This window comes from Falco biarmicus, chromosome Z (genome assembly GCF_023638135.1).
Source record: "Falco biarmicus isolate bFalBia1 chromosome Z, bFalBia1.pri, whole genome shotgun sequence".
NCBI classification, from domain to species: Eukaryota; Metazoa; Chordata; class Aves; order Falconiformes; family Falconidae; genus Falco; species Falco biarmicus.
In genome coordinates, this window is record NC_079311.1 from 37,984,862 (window position 1) to 38,004,203 (window position 19,342).

The 19,342-nt window shown below is 39.9% G+C and overlaps 1 protein-coding gene across 7 annotated transcripts in view; it reads left to right on the top strand.

Moving 5' to 3' along the window:
* The window catches only part of SEMA4D (semaphorin 4D), a 97,123-nt gene that overhangs the window by 69,070 nt on the left and 8,711 nt on the right, over positions 1-19,342 (top strand). For 4 of the 7 annotated variants that reach the window (XM_056323750.1, XM_056323748.1, XM_056323747.1 and 1 more), the window contains 9 exons: positions 780-893; positions 1,774-1,925; positions 3,630-3,805; positions 3,917-4,073; positions 4,877-5,099; positions 5,529-5,644; positions 9,821-9,993; positions 10,200-10,243; positions 11,387-13,851. In XM_056323750.1, coding sequence (XP_056179725.1) covers positions 780-893; positions 1,774-1,925; positions 3,630-3,805; positions 3,917-4,073; positions 4,877-5,099; positions 5,529-5,644; positions 9,821-9,993; positions 10,200-10,243; positions 11,387-12,303 — 2,072 coding nt within the window. In that variant the 3' untranslated portion in view covers positions 12,304-13,851. Of the gene's footprint in view, positions 1-779; positions 894-1,773; positions 1,926-3,629; positions 3,806-3,916; positions 4,074-4,876; positions 5,100-5,528; positions 5,645-9,820; positions 9,994-10,199; positions 10,244-11,386; positions 13,852-14,202; positions 14,410-19,342 lie in introns of those variants that run through there. The other 3 variants (XM_056323751.1, XM_056323752.1, XM_056323753.1) reach the window with 2 other exon arrangements.

A 19,342-nucleotide genomic window follows, 5' to 3' on the forward strand; every position in this document is an offset into this window, starting at 1 on the left:
ACCTTTAGTGTGTTTCTTAAAAGAACTTACAACTCTAGGTTGTTTTGGGAGCAACTTTTAAAATAATAGATTTTAAACTGTATGTTCAGGTGTTTAACGTATTTAGACCAAGTAGTCCAAATGTACTTCAGCTGCCTTTGTACTATAAATGGCTGTCACTTCAGTAAATTTAACAAGCAGAATTTTTTCGCTTTCTGAAGACATATCCATGAAACAAAACAGGGAAATGACATACACATGCAGTGTATTACTGCATGGTTAGACACCAATGAATCTTGATTTGGTGAAAACAGAGGTCATGGCTGGACCCTGGTGTCAAAAGATCATAAAAGAGAAGTTCAAAGTAACATGAAACAGGAATGAGAAAGAAAAGAACACACTCCTTGCATTGTTGCCCAAATTATTAAAGTTGAGTTTTAATAATAGTGGTATAGAGAGTAAAGTAATTCAAAAACTTCTGTGTTATATCTTAAATAAATTTGCATGTCTGTACATAAACTGTAGGTTTACAAGCTAAGTGTAAAAGTACCACAAAAACAATGCTGACTTGCCAGTTGCTTGTGTGAAAGCAATACTAAACCCAAGTGTAGAAGCGTTAGTCTTGAGAATGGTCAGCAGAAATGTAAACACAGAAGACATGTCTGGGGCAATCTAGAGGAAATCCTTGTTTATCTTTTCTTGTGGGAAGTTTAAGCTTACATAGGCTCCTGAAATATTTATGTACCTTTTTTGGTATCTAGTGCATAAGCAAGTCTAAAATATTTGTTTTTCCGTCAAAGATGGAGAGCTTTATTCTGGGACTTCTTACAATTTCTTGGGAAGTGAACCTATCATTTCACGGCACTCCACTCAGAGCCCTCTGAGAACAGAGTATGCAATACCTTGGCTCAATGGTAAGTGGGTATGAGAAATGGCCCAAACAAATTGGTTTTCCTCCTTCAATGGCACACTTATAGAGAGTTTTAAGTGTCTTACCTGGGGCAACTGTCTAACACCACCAAGAGAATGGATTTTGTTATTCTGGCGTATGCTGAGATGTGAGGGTCTGCCATTTAGAAATCTTTGAAATTTCAGGATTTTTATCATCGTTGACAAGGAAATATCTTCAAGACCAGTTTGTTTTTTATCTATTGTTCATCCTTGCAATAATGCAGCATAGTTATGATATAGTGAGGAAAAGAATGTTTTTGGTCTTTTAACGGTTTTCAAATTGAGCTGGTCATGGTTCCTGATGATTTCAGCTCCTGAATTTCAAAATTCACCTTTTGTGAATGCTTAGAGGCCTTTTGCCAAAGAGGAGCAAAATCATGAAGCTAACATATTCCAAAAGATGCTTTATATCCAAAGAGCACAGAATACAGGGTACAGAGTTGAGTTTTGTAAATACATCTTGTAATGATACCGTCACTTTTAGTGTTTCAGCTAATAGCTGAAATAGAGGAGAGGCAGGCAAGGGAGGATACCTCATCAGGCCTGTGAGTGACCATGCTTGAGTATGGACTAAGGAACATTGAAGTAACGGGATACTTGAGAGATCTCTGTGGTCTGATATCTTACTATTTTCATACAGGGTTTGTGGTTTTGGTGTCTCCTCTATTTTTTTTAGTAATGCTATTCATATTATGTACAGCAAACTGCATAGGCAGGTCAGTGACATGAGAGCAGGTAAATGCTGCGTGAGGTTTGGGTGAAAGAGGACTTCGAGAGGGTCTTTGAGGTAATCATGTTAGTAGTCACACATATAATATAAAATTCTTCTCTTTGCACCTGTAGAGCCCAATTTTGTTTTTGCTGATGTGATAAGAGCAGACCAAAACAGCACAGATGGAGAAGATGACAAGATATATTTCTTTTTCACTGAGGTATCTGTGGAATATGAATTTGTTGGAAAACTGATGATTCCAAGGATAGCTAGAGTGTGCAAGGTGGGACACAGTTCAATTTACTTTTAATCATTTGACTAGAATGTTGTGTATGTTAAAAAGTATTTATTATTGTGAACTTATTGCCAGTTAAAGGGAAGTGGTTGAACCTAGGGAATCATAGGTTCAATTAAATTTTGATCAATTCTTCAGAACTGAGAAAGCCTAATTGTTGCTTTGGGAACAAATACTTGATTTAATTTTGCACAATGGTGAAATTTTAATACATCCAAGGGTTCTGCCCACCCCAGGGGAAAAAAAAAACAATCACCACAAAAGCCAGCAACAGTAAAGTCTCTCTTCTGGCTTTTTTTTTTTTTTTTTTAAACCACACTGAAGTTGAAGTACAGCTCCCTGGGAAGAACTGACTTTGATTGGAGCTGAGTGTATAGGATGTTTGTCGAGTTGCTTTCAAGTAGCTGTATACAAACAAAACTGTAGCTGTGCTCACAGCAGAATAGCTCTTGACTGTGGTGTGTAGCAAATGGGACTTCCATGAAGTGGTTAGCCTGATCTTGTCACACTTGTTGTGCTTAAGTCTCAATGTCTTAAGCTGATTCAAGTATATACTGAGGAGTGTTGGTTAAAAATCTTGCTGATGAAAAAGGTTTATTCCACTAGAAAACATTGATTTAATAACAAAATTTTTTTTCAGTGGAATGTATCAATTTCCTCAGGACCTTTTTTTTCCTAACAGGAAATTTATCTAGCTGTTTCGTTTGGAGGTTGAAATGTTTTATTTTGACTTTACTTTTTATATTTAAACATGGAAGTCAAAACATCAATAACAAGTTAGTGCCCTTGAGATTTCCATTAAACAAGCAGCTGGAGGCAGGTTTACATGAGGCTTATTGTTATGGCTGCCTGCCCACTAACAGCTTGTGCGTGCTTGAAGAGGGGAGTATTGTGGAATGAGAGCTTTATTGCTGCTGTTTGTTTGAAATAGGAGTCAATGGCAAGTTGCAAATCTATAAGCATTTATATTTAATATATTTCATATTTTTGCTGTTTTCTTAATATTTTGCATAACAGCATTGGATAATGATAGGAAATATTAATAATGTTCAAATATGCCCTGCTTTTTGAAGAGAAGTAACAGAGCTACAGCTTGAGTATTAACTGTTTTGAAGTGTTTCTAGTCAATATATCTTTACGTCTTTAAGCTTTAGTACTGCAGATCCTTTATAAAGGTGGTAACTGCTTGCAGGATTAAACCATTGCTGCATTTCTTCTAATGAAACAATGTCAGGCAAGTTTAAGTTCATATTGCAACATTAGAATTTAAATCACAGTTCAGGTGTCACTGAACAAATGCAACGTTACTTATTTCTCTTAAGCGACTGTATAATACTTACATGCTTATCTTAGTTGTTCTAAAAATCAGGTTTTTTTCTAACAGTACATTGCTCATCTCAATTTTTCAAGTGTTGCAGAAGTACAGTTATTTTGTAAGTCTCATATCTTCCCTTTGTGTTGATAAAAACCAATTCAGCACTATTTTTTTGAATCAACTAATTTTCCTTTGGCCTCCTTACTTTTTTGTTTGTGAACATGTTAATGTTTATTTCATGTTACTATAGATGAAATGTGAAATGTTAGAAAATAACAGGGCTTGTAAATTCATGCTGTATTAGTAGTGGTTCTTAAATGCAAAAGTGCTGCTAACTTTCCTTACAAACACCTTCTTATTTTTTTTAATATCAAAAGAGGGACCAAGGAGGATTAAGGACCTTGCAGAAAAAATGGACTTCCTTTCTCAAGGCCAGATTGATTTGTACTATCCCTGATAAGAATTTAATTTTCAATATTATCAATGATGTTTTTATTCTCAAGTCTCCAACTTTGAAGGAGCCAGTGATATATGGAGTCTTCTCTCCGCAACTGTAAGTGTGGTGTAGCCTTTTCCTGGATAAGTGCTTTTAATCTCAATTAGTTACTGTAAGTAAAAATTGCCTTTATGATTTTTATTTCTTTTCTTCTTCCTCAACTTTTAGGAATAATGTGGGTCTGTCAGCAGTGTGTGCATACAATCTGTCTACTGTAGAAAATGTTTTCTTGAAAGGAAAATATATGCAGAGTGCTACAGTAGAACAGTCTCATACAAAGTGGGTACGATACAATGGGGAAATTCCTAATCCTCGACCTGGTGCGGTAAGTTTCTGTAATCTTGGATCTGATGACTAGTCCTTTTTTAGTGCTCAGGAGTAAAGAAAATACTAGGTAACCTGCTAAAGATTAATTTTAGTTTGTCCTGATCTGGATACTTTTTGTTGTAAAGACTTCATAGGAAAACACTGAAGTGACTTATTCTGAACTGAATATTTGGGAATGAAGGTGGGGGTTTTTAATGTATAATGGAGTTATTTGCTGGTTTTTTGTTACTTTTTCAGTTATTTGCTCGGGTTTGTTTCATTATGTTGTTACTAATTTTTTTAGTGTGAAGTAGATGTCAGTATATGCTAGGCAACATCAAATACTTTTTAGTTTAGATGAACAGAAGTATAGCGATCATTGCATTGTGTCAGTAGGTTCAGCAGCTTTATCCAGTGCAGTGCAATGCTCTGCAAACAAAATGTTCATAGTGCTGGGTGTCTCTCACATGTTTCTTACTTTCTCATGTTCCCTGCAGTCATCTTGTTGCTCCTGCTTAATGAGGTGAAAGTTAAAAGTAAAAAAGCATGAAAGTCCAGAAAGAATGTTATCCTGAAATGCACTTTGGGCCCAAATAAGAATGTAGTCCGATGCTCAGGGATTAGTATATCACAGAAGCCAAAGTGCTACAAGACCCAAGGACTTCCCTAGGTAGAATGAGTATAATGTAAAGGTGTGTTTACTGGCCAAAAGAAAGCAGAGAAGAAAATGCGTGTAGCTGCTGTTAATTGTCTGTATTTTGTGCAAGTGAACGATATAATTTGATTGGGGTTTTTTTTGGTTTGTTTCTCCTCCTCTGTTAGTGTATAAACAATGAAGCCAGAGCATCAAACTACATGAGTTCTCTGAATTTACCAGACAAGACATTGCAGTTTGTTAAAGATCATCCTCTAATGGATGACTCAGTGACCCCAGTGGGAGACAGACCTCGCCTAGTAAAACGAGATGTGAAGTATACTCAGATTGTAGTAGACAGAGTCAGAGCTCTCAACAGCACCATATATGATGTTATGTTCATCGGTACAGGTGAGCTCTGCAAAACGTTTTTTTAATGATGTACTGGTTCTTTATGCTGGAGTGTGTTCTAAGAGAAACTCTTGAGACTTCTGTATTTACAGTGCCTCTGCACCAACTGGTGTTTCATTGAAAAGTAAAGGTTCATGGTGAGTAAGTGGAGAATCTTACCTGCTTTGAAAAAGTATTGCAGGAAAGGAACTGCAAAACTGCAACGAGTGCAGCAGAAACAACATAGGAAAATCCCCAAGTGGTCATTCTTTGTCCAAAAATGTTATTTCTTGCTCAGAGCTCTTTTGTGCCAATGGCAACCATTAAACTTGCCATCATGAGTTGTGCGAACAGCAAGCAGATTGAGACAACTTTAAACAATTAAGCAATTTTTCCCTCTGCCTTTTTAATTTCAGAAGCTTACTTAAATATGTTGCTTTGTTGTTTCAGATCAAGGAGCACTGCACAAAGCTATCAGCTATGAAAATGGAATGCATATTATTGAAGAAACACAGCTTTTTCCAAACTTTGAGCCAGTCCAAACTCTCTTGCTTTCATCCAGAAGAGTAAGTGCTATAAGCATCACAGCATTCATCTCATTTTGCTCTTCCACAAAACATTTTAGTACCAGCTTGTAAGACTGACACGATGAAAGAAGACTGTCACTGTGCACAGAGCCAGAGGCTGCATCTGTAATTCATCGCACTACAGCAATGTCATGTATTGCCTGCTGCATTTCAGTGTGTTTGATAGGTAGCAGGCTTCTGAAGGTGTGTAGGTAGGGGGACACAGGTGCGCAGGTCTCCACGTGGACGCCATGTGCAGAAGCTGAAAGCTGTAAAGTATTTTAAGGTACCAGTTTTCAGGTTAGGAGTAACGTAGAAATCCTGACACCTTGTGGCCATTGCAAACAAGGAAAAACCGTCAGGGGTTTAGCAGAGGGGTGGTGTCCCTTTCTCAGGAACTAGACCTAAGAAGAGAGAACAGTCTTGTTTTGCAGACACACACATAAATGTGTAACTAATTGGTTTCTGCTGTCCCAAACCTTTCAGGCTTCTGCATGCTAGGTGTATCAGGAGAACGGTGGTGTTGGTGTGGCTCGGGGTGAGGACCTCTGGTGAGGTTCTGTCTGCCTGGCAGGGTACCAGCTGCATCTTTAGCTGGGAACACAAACCTTGCCGCAGGCTGCAAACCCAGCAGTCATTCTGCACTATTAATCAATTGCTTGGTTTAACCCTGGAGTGGTTTTATGACAGTGGGAGGATAGCCACTGTGTGTACTTTGTACATGAATTATGCTTCTGGCCCTAGATATTCAGACCTGCAGATCTGTGAATGTCTATGAAATTATTACCCTAAGCAGTGGCTTGTAACATCAGACCCTTCAAACTGGTGAAATTTTTGGTTTTTTAAAGGAAAGAATGGCTCTTTTGAAGTATCTGATAGTAATACTGGCATTCAGTAGCTACCTAGTGATAGATAAATGCTTTGCAACTAGGGATTTAGAAGTACTGCCAAGATATCTTAGAAACAGCTTTTTTTGTGGGATTTTTAATAAATCTTTGCATGCCAACATGATTAACTCATGGTAGAAGGGTGCAAGAGAGCTTTATGCCATAATTCTTTCAAGGTCAACATGCACACTTGTCCTTTCATGCTTATAATAGAAGTCTGGAGGACAGAGTATACTTTTGATAGATAAATGAAAATCAGTGATTAAAAACTTATGTGCTTATAGATTTCGGTAAAGATGTTTATTTTTATATGATGCATCACACTGGCAATTTAATATATATGTGTGTGTATATATTAAAGTTTGCTGATTTCCTCTGCTTCTATTTGCAAGGCAAGCTTCAAATGCCTTGCTTTGACAGGAGGTTTCACCATTTACCCTGTGATAAAAGACAATGATAGATAACTCTTCTAATAAATATGCTAATGCTCATTGTTCTAATTTTGGGTAAATTCTGGGATCATTCATACACTGGCTTAACTATGATTCCCTCATTGCTTGGGAGTGGAAGGGAAATGATAGGCGTTACAGCCTGACACCAGAGACAGATGATCTACAGTTTCAGTACACCCTTGGTAGCCAAGGCTAGTGTAGAAATGATGGCACTGAATTTATTCACTTTGGATCCAGGTGCCATATTCTCAATTCCTCAAGAATATCCTGAAAGGGGGCAGTGTGAGACATGGCATAGGGGCTGCATAGGAAATGTGCTGTCTTTCCACACAGAAACTTCTCTCAAAGCTTAGGATTGGGGGAAAAAAAAAAACCAACAAAAAAAACCAACCCACTGCATCCTGCATGGCACTGGAGTGTATCAGTGTGTAGCTTCAAGGTAAAACTTCCATGTTTTTAGAACAACTTCTGGCACATAAAGCTAACACCCAAAACTGAAGCAGTGCTGCCTAGCACATTTCCATAAAAGCAGTGGTCCTTTTCAGTGATGAGGAGTTGGGAGGTCAGGTCAGGTGCCAGTCCTGAAAGCTGTGTAATCATGGTACCACCCAAGCAGGGATTACTTCTGCATGCCAGCATCAAAACACAAGTTTCTACCTCCTTGGGTGTCACGGTCAGTTCATGGAAGTCCTTTGTAGAGGTGATACTGATACATGTAGTGGCATCCCATAGTAATTGATTAACCACAAGAAGGTAAAATTGTTACCCTGATGATGGGCTTGAGATCCCTCTGGAGTCAGAGTTCTTTCTGAACAGATTACAGCAGTAGTCACCAGACCCTTCCGATATACCTTCACCTTGTTCAGAGGGCAGTGGGCAGTCAGATCAGCCTACAGTAGATCCTCGTAACTCCTGCTTGACTGAAAGATTTGATTGGATTTTTAAAAATGGTCTACTCGGCTCACTGCGTGTTCTCTGAACTCATGGATGTACCAGCTGTGAATCATGCTGAGACACTACAGCCCATGTGCAGTGTTGCTATGTTGGTTGGGTGTTAGCTGGCAGAGCAGTAGCAAGATGAGCAGCGCTTGGTGCACTGGAGGAGCTTTCAGGCAAAGTGGAAAGCATTTCCTAGAAAGTCAGGAGTCTCCAACACTCCAGACTTTCTTCTGTGGGCACTGCAGCATAGTCCAACACTAACCTAAGTTAAATTTTAGAATCAGAGACTGTATTTGAATATATGTCTCTGAGGATTGATTCTCTTTGAAAGTCTGTCTTCCAGCAGTGCCAGCAGATTCTGGTTTGATCCAGTTTTTTTCTTTCATCTTCCAGCATCAAGAGTTTCCTTGAAAGCTGTCTGCATGCTTCATATATGAGATGGATCCAAACTGATTTGTGCTCGGTCTTGTAGCTTCCTCTAGGGACTGTTGTTAGTCAGACTGCATCGCTCATTAGCTTAATTGTAAGATAGACTTCCCCGTGATCATTGAATTAAAGAGACTAACTTGTTCAGAGTTCTTGTGGCAAAACCTCCTTACATCCATAGTGAAAGAGTGATAGTGAGCCCCCAAACCGAAATTCAGCCCTACAGTGCCTTGTTAGTTGTTTTCTTGAGGCCGTTTCTGATGTCTAGACCAAAAATCTGCACCATGAACATGAGATTTTTGAACAAGGTTCCTCTACTAGAAATCTTCCTTGCATGTCTGCCCATTACTTTGTGACCATATTGATCCTGCTGGAGTCGAGCAGTCTTACTGCAGACATGACCCCCGAGTGCATTTCTACATACTGAGATCTGTACGGCTGCAGTACAGGAGAAGCCACTCTTGTGCTTGGATCCAGCTCATTTGCCATGACAACATAGTAGAGTGCCGATAAATCCACTCGGTATTCTGCTCAGGATGAAGCCAGCCCACTGCCAAGGTGGGTTGTGCTGTTTGGCTTTGTATGCACAGCCTCTCAAAAGGACTAGAGGTTAGGTCACTGCTAGCTTTGGGTTGCAATGCAGACCCCTTTCTTGAGGCTTTGCATAATATGTAAGTTTTGAGTGTACCTTCAGCCGTTGGTTTCCCTGAGCTTTGAAACAGATGAGTGAAATAATGCAGCTGCCCACCTTTTATGAGAAGGCCGTTTGAGATGAGTGTGGTCTTTTCCTGCTGTGCTCAGTGAGACATGTTCGGGTTCCCCAGCAACGGTGGGTGAAATAGCCATTCTGTTGATATCCCGCTTTTCCTAGGTGTCAGGCCAGTGCTGTTTCCTGTGAATACTCTCTGGTGTTCCTCTTTGAGTAGCAAGTAGGCAGCTGCATTCGACTCTTCCAAGACTGATGCTGATGTGGCTGCAGAGACCTGACTGGTAGAAGAGCTGAAGGCAGTAGGACTGCTTTGGGTTAACAAGAGCAGGTCCCACATACAGCAAGCCTTGCCTGTTCAGGCTTGTGCACACCTGCTGCAGCCTTGTCATCAGCACAAGCTTGCCTTGCCTTACAGGATTGTCGGTGCATTGGTATTTGTGGAAAAAACTGTGTGATAAAACCGTAGTTAGACTTGGTGACTTCCCGATTTCACAAACTGTGTCTGTTTCAGGTTTTGGTTCTTTTGTCTTTTTGCACTTCAGCATCACTAAATATTTTCAAGATAAGTTTTCCTTTCTAGAAGTATAAGCTAATAAAAATGTGTACTCCCCTCATGCCTCAGTTTTTAGAAATACAGCTGTACTTATGTTAGGTTCAACTCTACTTTTAGTAATTCTTAAATTGTTTCATGAATTAGATTATTCAGCTTTGAGAAAGTGATTGGCTGTGGGGTTTTTTGTTGTGCCTTGTTTCTGTTTTCTAGGGCCAAAGATACCTCTATGCTGGTTCAAATTCTGGTGTGGTTCAGTCTCCAGTGGCATTCTGTGACAAGTATACCACTTGTGTTGACTGTGTTTTAGCAAGGGATCCTTACTGTGCTTGGAAACCCCTTGAAGCTTCCTGCATTGATATTTTTAAAGAAAGTGAAGTCGAAAGGTAATGCTAGTCTTTGATTACCTTACATTTACACTCAATATTGCCAATAACTGGCAATTTTTAATGGAATATTTTAAAATAGAGACTTCTTCCTATCCACCTACGTTTGCTTGTGCTGTTCCGTTAAGATGAATCTTAGTACGAAAGGATGGGCAGGCTGTAGGAGACGAGATTCGAAGTTGTAATACTTGGGCTTCCCTTTACAGGAGCTGGATTCAGAACATTGGTGGAGATGCATCTTCTTGTTCTGGTGAGTTAGTCTTTGAAGAGCTCTTTCACGTGTCTGGGTGGAGAGGTGAAAGACTTGTGTTCAGTTCAGCTTGTGTTTTTGATTATCTGGCCACTTCTTTATTTTAATAGGTATGAGATTCTGCTTCTGAATAGTTGAGCATCTCTACAGCCTGCATGTTATCTTAAAATGTCTGTGTTTGTATACATTTCAGTGTGCAGCGCACACACCCCTGAAATGAATGGGGGTACCTCAACAGCGACTTGTGAATGAAAGCAGTATTTACCATAAGTACTTCTAGTGCAGTACTTCTAGTATCATTTCTCTGTGATACAGCATTTCACATTCTACTGTGAGCCTTGTGCTTGGTTATTGCTGCTGGATCAAATGAAATGACCATGAAAAAAAGCTGGTTTTATGGTAAGAGAGAGGGGCAGCTCAGAATGTGGTACAGAGCCACTGAAGTACCCTCCATAGTGCTCCAAGGCACATAACCACAGGCCCTTGCTTTATAGCATGGGATGCTGCCACCAGATCAAGGAGATCTTAAAGAAGAGTAGTGTTACAGGACTAAGCTGCAGTAAACAAAGCTCTTGAGAGTTTGATATACTCAGTTTTATTTCTAATTCAAGCGAAACATGGACCACTATGAGGGTGTTACTTGTTAGTTTTTTCATTAATTTATGGTGTTGCATTGTGGGTGTGCGGTAAGTGCTGATACTTTTTTAGAAGACTTTGTTTCACTTGAGTAACAGCAGTTTGTTCAGTTTCTTCTTCCATGTTTTGTAGTTGCAGATTTACTTAAAATGTACCAATTGCATACAAAGCGATACAAAGTTCAGCATCTTGCCTCAAACGTTGACTGACTGGTTTCAGATGCATGCTCAGTTGTGGATCAGCAAGGTCTCATCTTTTCTGGAAGTGGAGGCTGTGTTAGAGTTTGAGGTGTCCTGCTCTTAGTCTGTCTTAATGTCTTGCATGCAGCTGTAGCTTGGTATTTCACTGAGGTCCTTGCATGCTGTCATCTTGGACTTGTGAGTTAATCTGAATGCTGTGATCTTTAAGTTTCTGTTATAAGACTATAGCACAGTCTCGTGAAACTGTATGGATTAAAGCTAATGGAAATGATTGCTGATGCTCTGCACCTTTATTTTGGTGTTCCAGATAAAGTAAGAGAGAATTCCCTACAGCATACGTTCAAGCATGGGAGCACAGCAGAACTCAAGTGTTCTCAAAAGTCCAATCTGGCACAGGTAGTTTGGAAGTTCAAAGACGATGTGCTGAGAGTGGAAAGTCCCAAGTACCGTCTGCTGGAAAAGGCACTGCTCATCTTCAATTTATCAGAAGGAGACAGTGGTGTTTACCAGTGTTTGTCAGAAGAAAAAGTGAAGAATAAGAAATTCTCTCAAGTGCTAGCTAAGCATGTTTTGGAACTGAAAAAGATCCAGCATACCACAGCAGGCCCCACCACAGCAGCTGCACCAACAGAAGGTAATAGCCGTGTGCCAAAAGTGTCAGCTGTATCAACTGAGGGGTCTACTGCTCACACCTCGACCACTCTTATGGTACCAATCACGACAGCAAGGATAGTAACAAAGCCCATTGGCCCTGTCCTAACAAGTGCAGCCTCCAAGACAGAGCACTTCAATTCCATTCCTGACACGGTCCCAGAAAAGACGATGTTCCTCAAGTCAAATGATAACTTCCTGTTGATGTTCCTCTTCCTCTTCTTTTTTATTCTGTTCTTGTGCCTGCTCTCTTACAACTGTTACAAAGGGTACTTGCCAGGGCAGTGCTTGAAATTTCGTTCTGTCATGCTGCTTGGTAAGAAGAAAACTAAGTCAGATTTTTCTGATTGCGAGCAAAGTGTCAAGGAGACGCTGGTGGAGCAAGGCAGTGTCAGCCATCAGAGCGGGGAGCAGCTGAAGCCGGCACACGACACTGGCTACGAGACTGAGCCCGACTATGGGAACAGCCAGCTGCAGCCTGGGGATTCACAGGTGTCCCGAGAGGCCAAGGACAAGCCCTTCGATGTCAAGTGTGAGCTCAAGTATGCCGACTCAGATGCAGAGGGGGACTGAAGGACCCAATCGTTCATTTCAGTGGTGGAAATCAGCTGCAGTCCTGTGACTATTTGAGCGCAGAGAGCGGGTGTGACAGCTGAGCCATAGTGGGGATTACATGCCTGAGCTGTACAGCAAGCCAATTTGTGTTCGGATCTCGCCAGATTAGAGAAGCGGTGTACTTGTCTGCAGACCATAGCATCTTGTGTTGTACTGTCCCTTTTGTTTGTTTTTGCTAAATGGCCAGTTTCAGATCACCATTTGTTCCCAATTTTCCCCCCACCAATCGCTTCACTCTAGTGAACAGTTACGTGCTTGTTCTTCAGCCCTGTTCTTCCATAGGATACAAGTAACTTTCTAATTCAACTGGCTTTAAAAAGTACTTCAGTCTACACATATTTTTAGCTGCCATTAAAAAAAGACCTAGTTTCATTTTAATTCCAAATTGGAAATTAAGTTTAGTTTTATCAGATTGGTAAATTATAGACTTTTGTCCAGATTGGGACATTTTTTTTTCTTTGCTTCTTGTGATTATTTTTAGTTTTATGCTTTCTGTTTTGGCACACTAGGTCTCTTTTAGTTAATTGAAGTTATTTTTAACTGCTCTTTAAGTATCTTAAATGTTAAGGTATAATGGGGATATAGCATTGGCTTGATTTGTGTAAGACTCAGGGATAATCTTGTTTAAAGGCTTTTTTTCTTTGCTGCTTTCTAGAAATTTAGGTACAACAAATATCAGTACAAAACATGGAGTAAGTGGCGGAGGAGGAAGGAAATAATAGATTTAGGAATACTTTTCCTCGCTCCCCCCGTTCCCCTCCTGTCTCCCCCCTTCTGCCTCCCACTCCCACCCTTAACCAGCAAGCTGGACGTAGTCACATTCTATTTTCTATACAAAACTGGATCTTTTGTTAAAGTGAAACAGTACAGGCAAGCAGCTGTCAGTTAGCAGTGACACAGAGAGAAGTTTTTTGCACTGTGGAAGTGAAACAGGAGTTGAGAAGAATTAACTACAATAATTCAGCTAGTGACGTGCTGGAATGGACTGTTAGGATACAGCCTGATGAGAAAACATTGCTGGTTTGGTTTTTTTTTCAGATTCAGAAATAACTCAGCTTCTTTTTGTGACAAATCTTTGCAGCGTCACCCTTTCTGGATGACACCTTGCAATCTCCTGTGCAACTGGAGACTGAAACTGGAGCTGCTCAAACAAGCATTTGAACTGTTTATGTGAATCATGCCTGCAAACGTGACAGCATGCATTTCTCAGCCTGGTTCACAGCAGCTCTGTTTGTCTGTAAAAGCATTTTGTGCGGTACAGTCCTGAAGAATTGTTCCTCTCACTGCATCTTTCTGTAAATACTGCTAGAAGTAGAATACATTTGAACAGTAAATAGCAGTATGCCTGGGCTGCTTTTCTGTGTTCAACTTTCATGCGAACATAATTTAGACCATCTTAGTGTAAACAGTTTATATTTTATAAGATTCAGTTTGGTTTTATTTTTCTATTTTTAATTATGTACATATAACAGAATAAATATTAAAATAAATTGTATTATATCTTGACTTTTATGAAACTTGAGACAATGACACTGCTTTCCGTATTTCAGGTACCTAGTGCTCCTTTTGGTTTCTTTTAAGGGGGAAAAATGAAAACTTTTGCTATCCGCAGCTGATTCTCTTAGCTTTAGTTGAGTGGGCTATAACCCAGGGGAGTGGGATTGGAAGGATGGAATAAGAAACGTGGGTGAAGGAGGAAAGCACTCTTCTCTAGGGGCCTAGGGACACTTCCTATTAATACCCTCCTAAAATTCATTTGTCTTTTTGCATTATTTATTCAGTGTGTGATGTATTTCTTACAACTTTTTTCCTTAGTACCCTTTCTTTTTTTCTTTTCTGTCCTCTTCTGTCACACAGCCTCATCTCCTATACCTTTCCCTCCTACTGGTACCTCCTTTTTGTCCTGTGTGGGAAGTGATTCACCTCCTTCACCCACCAGTACCCAGCCTGATGTTTGGTCTAGCACAGACCCTGTAAAGGTCATGTTGTTGCCACCTTTCCTAAGTGACCAGGCACAGCATGTTAGTGTCCGGGGACCCTTTCACCTCTTCTGTCAAGCCACAGGTAAGTTGGAGGACACCTGTATAAACAAGCATTTTCTGCATTAGAGGTTTAGATACGTCCCCATGTTTTCCTTTTTTGCTGTCTTAAAAAAAAGGAGAGAGAGAGAAAGAAAAAGACTATTTTAGGATGTATTGTCAGCATGCTGTTACCAAGAATCTGGCACTGTGAATACTGTACTGTAAAATGCAGGCTCTGATTTAGCAGCCTGCTTTAGCATATTAATAGTCAATTGATTTTAATAGACTCCCTTGCATGCTGAAGGAGTTCACTGAGTCGTGGTTGCATAAGGCTGTTTAAATATTTTCACTGCCAGTATGTATGCCGCTTAAAAAATACACTTCTGTTGGATTTTAATTTAGTGTCTGTTCTGGACCAGGTCAGTTACTCCTTTTTAGCCCTAACTTATTTCAAGTGGTAAAGTACTTGCAGTAATGACAAGTTATGAAGAATATATTATCTGATGTGTACAGGAAAAGGACAAAGCTATTTTTTCTATAGAATTCCAGCATTTGTCAGCTTTTGTTCAGATAGTAGTTTCCTGTTTAAGATGAGTGAGATTTAATGGATCTAAACAGGTCTTCAGATGTAACCTTTTTCCTTAAAAGAACAGATTACAGATAAGGATTACTAAGTAGTATTGTTTCATATTGGTCTGTCTCTAGTAAGTGTGTATGAGTGTTACATACACTCAGATCAAAATGCATGAATCTTTATTACAGTAGGTCTAAAAAGAAGAACAGAATTGTAGAATCATGTAGTTTAGAAAAGACCTTTCAGCCGTAATTTGTTCACTGTTGCTATACACAATTCAGAAACTTTGTTGTTCACCATGAAAAAAATTGTAATAATAGCATAAATAGCACAAAGGATTTAAACAGTCTGATAATAGTGCTACAGATCTGGAATTTATTTTAAAATTACTTTTTTCATCTGCAATATCTGATTTAACATGGCACTCGTGCTGGTTTTTAAAAGTAATTGAAATTGCCTTGGCATTGAGACTTAAAAGATGGAGCGGAGTCCTGAGGTTCGACTGTGGAATTCAATCCTGAGGTGGTGGGGATGAATAGTGGAAGCTGTAACAAGAATCAGACGTCCAAGAGATGCAGTGATGGCTCAGGCACAGGCAAAATGAGTGAGCTGTGGAGGCATTTCTGACTTCTCTCAGAAAGCAGTGAAGGACTGGACTTCGTGTTAATGGGTGGGGGATTTACTGCCTTTGTGAAATGACATTTGGCTGATACATCCATCACACTCTTCTCTTACCCAGAATTACAACTTCATTCCATTGATCTTTTTAGAAAACCTGACAAATGCAAACCAGCCTACCAAACTGATGCAGGTCTAATGTATCTTTCTGGGATCTGCATGGGAGGATATACGACTCTTTTGTGGGGGAGGTGGGGATGGGGCTAAGCAAATGCTTTTACTAGGAGGGAATTTGTTCACATTCCTCCAATATCTGTTAATATTTATATAAACGTACCTGTAATGGAATCTTATTTCCCTCAGCTATGAATATAAGGTAAAACGTGTTTGCAAGGGGCAGAAGGGTTAAATGGGACTGACAAGAGTTAAATGCCATACCTGGTCTTCTTCGTAAAGGATAAGGTATCAGCAAATGCGTGATGCAAATAAATAGACTGCCACATCATTCAGGCAAAAACCTGGAGCTCATTTTTAATTAAGTTTCTAATGTTATTTTTATGAGAATTAGTGAATCTCTTCCTCGTTTTTTTTAAATTGTAAATGTCTGTTTCAAGCTGTCTGGAAACTCAGCAGGAGTAGGTGAGTTCTGTTACTCATTTCTTAGTCATCCCACATGTTTTGACCTGAAAGCTCACCCAAGGATAATACTTTACAACCTTGTAGCAGGCTCATTGCAACAACCTTAAAGTGGGTACAGCACCAACAGCCACTTGTCACCTATTGTGTGGTGGTGTTTTTTTTAAAAATGAGCTTTTCAAGAATGGAGTACTCCTGCCCTTCGTGAAAAGGACAGAATAAATCCTTCACAAACTGCCTCCCAGTTCCTCTCTCTGCTCCCCTGAACTGTGTCACATCTTCACATTTTTTCAAAGATGTGTCTGCTAGATACACACTCGAGCAAATGCTAGGTTTCCTGTAGAATTTATCTAATAGAACTTTTCTCTCCCATTACAGACTTTAAATCCTTTAAAGACATTTGAGGCAGGCTTCAACTAAGTTGAACAAAATACTGCACCATTTGGTGCAGGGGAGAGGTGGTGAGTTAGTGATGTATGCACCTGCTTTATAATTTCTCTGGTGTGGTCTGTTGCATTTGGATATAATGGAAACACCTTTTCTAGCGGTTCTCGTTCTGCTTAAAAATGTTTTTCTGCTACCTGCTCCACCACCTGTAGACTAGTTTATTCTTGATCTTAACTTTACAGATGAGTGACATACTAGAATGTCCCGAGTATGCTGAGCAACGATTTAAATCCATTTATAATCAGGAACAGTGTAAAACATTATGCTTTATTTGTGTTTCTGGCCTGCAGTCAGACTCCCTGTGTCCATGGTGTCAGTAAGTCTTAACGTCCTCCCTTAGTCTGTCTGAAGCTGGAGCTTTTCCATAATGGGTTTCTTAATTTTCAGTCTCATTAAATTAATCCTGGAAGTGAACGTGATAGTTCTGTAAACTCAGAAATCCTTTTCAAAAGAGTTATTTCATGGGGATATGAAGATGGGTGTTAACGCCCATGTACAATGCCTGTTCCCTGTGGTTATGCTATTCTGAAGACAGTGCCAGAAGGCTTCCCACATGGAAAAGATCCACAGCTTGCAAGAGTCAGAATTGCACATGATTCACTACAGTTTTTCTCTCTGGCGAAGCCTGAAGTTGCACTGAAAGACATGCAGAAGGGTGGGGAAAACATGATGCACCGCTCTTCACTAGTCACTGCAGCACACCGAGTAAAGTCTGGACAGAGCGTCTGCAGAGTTACGTCTGAACCAGACATTGCCCGAGGCTGTGCCCAGATGTTGAGGGTTGGCTGTACTGGTGTCACCAAGTACTGGTGCAGCACGGGTCTCAGGAGTGGGGCTCAAAAGTCCCCATACCCCAAGGGTGTGCCCAGTTCGACCCTGGGAAGAGGAGCTTTTCTGTTGGAGACTGATTTACCCAGGGAAATGAGGAAGGTTTTTCACTGGGACTGGCTTCATAAGTCATTCTTGGGTGAGATTTTTCAGATTAATTGCATCCCCAGTGATGCCCTGCGGTGGTCTGGTTGGCTAACCTGGTTCCGTGCCTTCAGAGCTCAGTTGGAGCGGCACAGGTGTGTGCAGCACCCGGAGCAGACGGAGCATGCCTGCGCCCGAAGGTGCAGTGCATTACAGCATGTCAATCTATTAAAATGGATTTTACTTCAGTTGTTACTTTTGTTGTACTCTTACCAGAACAGAAATATCACATAGCAATTTTCCATGGACACACACAACTGGTTCTGTAACCAGCTGCAGTTTTCCAGCTTTTTTTTTTTTTTCTTTTTGTGAACTGTTGTACAAAATAGCCCCCAGAACACCTCTTCCTGCCTTTGTTACTGAGTGTTTCTTAATAATTATGCCGGTGGACAGATACATAATTTGGTTTTGGAACCCAAAAATAGTTTAAGTGGTAGCCTAGAAATGAAAAGTCTCCATCTCCCAGGACAGTTCCGTCCACTGCACAAATATTTTAAAACTTTCTAAAATTTTTTAATTTTTATGCAGTATTTACATGGTGATGCTTTGTTGAAGCAGTACCCTTGACTTTAATCTGTGTGGTTGCATAGTAATGTAAGTGGTTGTTTTATCTTCATCCTCATGGGAATGCTAAGTTTGTACCTTGTTAAACATTTACATATCCCACTTTACGAATTAGCTTCTCCGCAGACCTTTGGTGTTTCACCATATGCTGTCTGCCTACTGTAGCATCTTTGGCTACAGTAATCTGATAGTAGCTGTTACTTCGCAATTTTGCAGTTTTGTATCACTTCTTTCAGTGATTTCTGCACTGACTGAATATTCATCACTTAAAGGCATCTTGGTACAACAAAACCATTCCTTTATACAGATCTCTGACGTGACACCTGCCTTTCATTATTTGAGATGCATGTGGAAGATAAATTGAAAAATTAAATTGTTTCCTTAATATAGTAGGTTATAAAATCACATAAATACTGCAGACCCATTTTGCATAAAAATCAGAGACCTAAAAGTATCCTCATAATTTAATGGCCATATCTTAGGGCTACAGTTATCTTACTAGAACATTGGCACTTCTTTTTTCAGACATCAGGGCCTGCTGCGGCACCCTTACATCTAACTGTATGCAAAACCAGCAGCATTAAACACCTTTAAGTGTTGGTGTTATTCTGGCTATGATGGCTTCCTCCACAGTGACTTCTGTAAGACAACTGAAGATTAATTTCTGTAAGGACTGTGACATGGATGATGCATTCTTGAATTCTGGCATCAACAGCACATTTTGAAAAATTTCTGTAGAACTTCCTTCCGCTGTGCACTTCTATATGTAAAGGCTATAGTCAAGCTAAGAAATAGGTGGAAAGGTGCGCAGAAAAAAATACTTTGTTTTTTAGACTACATTATTTTCTTGTAAGGACTAGAATAAGCTCAGTATAAACATAACTCAAGCATAAGGCACATCAAGTTAAAAAAAGGTGAGAATTAGGAAAAGCTGAGAGTAAGAGTGTCTTACTAATTCTTCCTCAAAAGATTTCCTTCATATTCTTTTTTTCTGCTGAACAGAACCTTACCTTGCAGTGTGCAGCTGACCGCATTCATACAGGTTTTTCCTGTGCAGTGAATAAGAGGTGCGGTTGGGAAAACTCTACCTGTGTGACTTTTGATAATCAATAAATGCTTAAAATGTAAGAGACACCAAAACATTTTTCTCCCCATTAAGAAATCA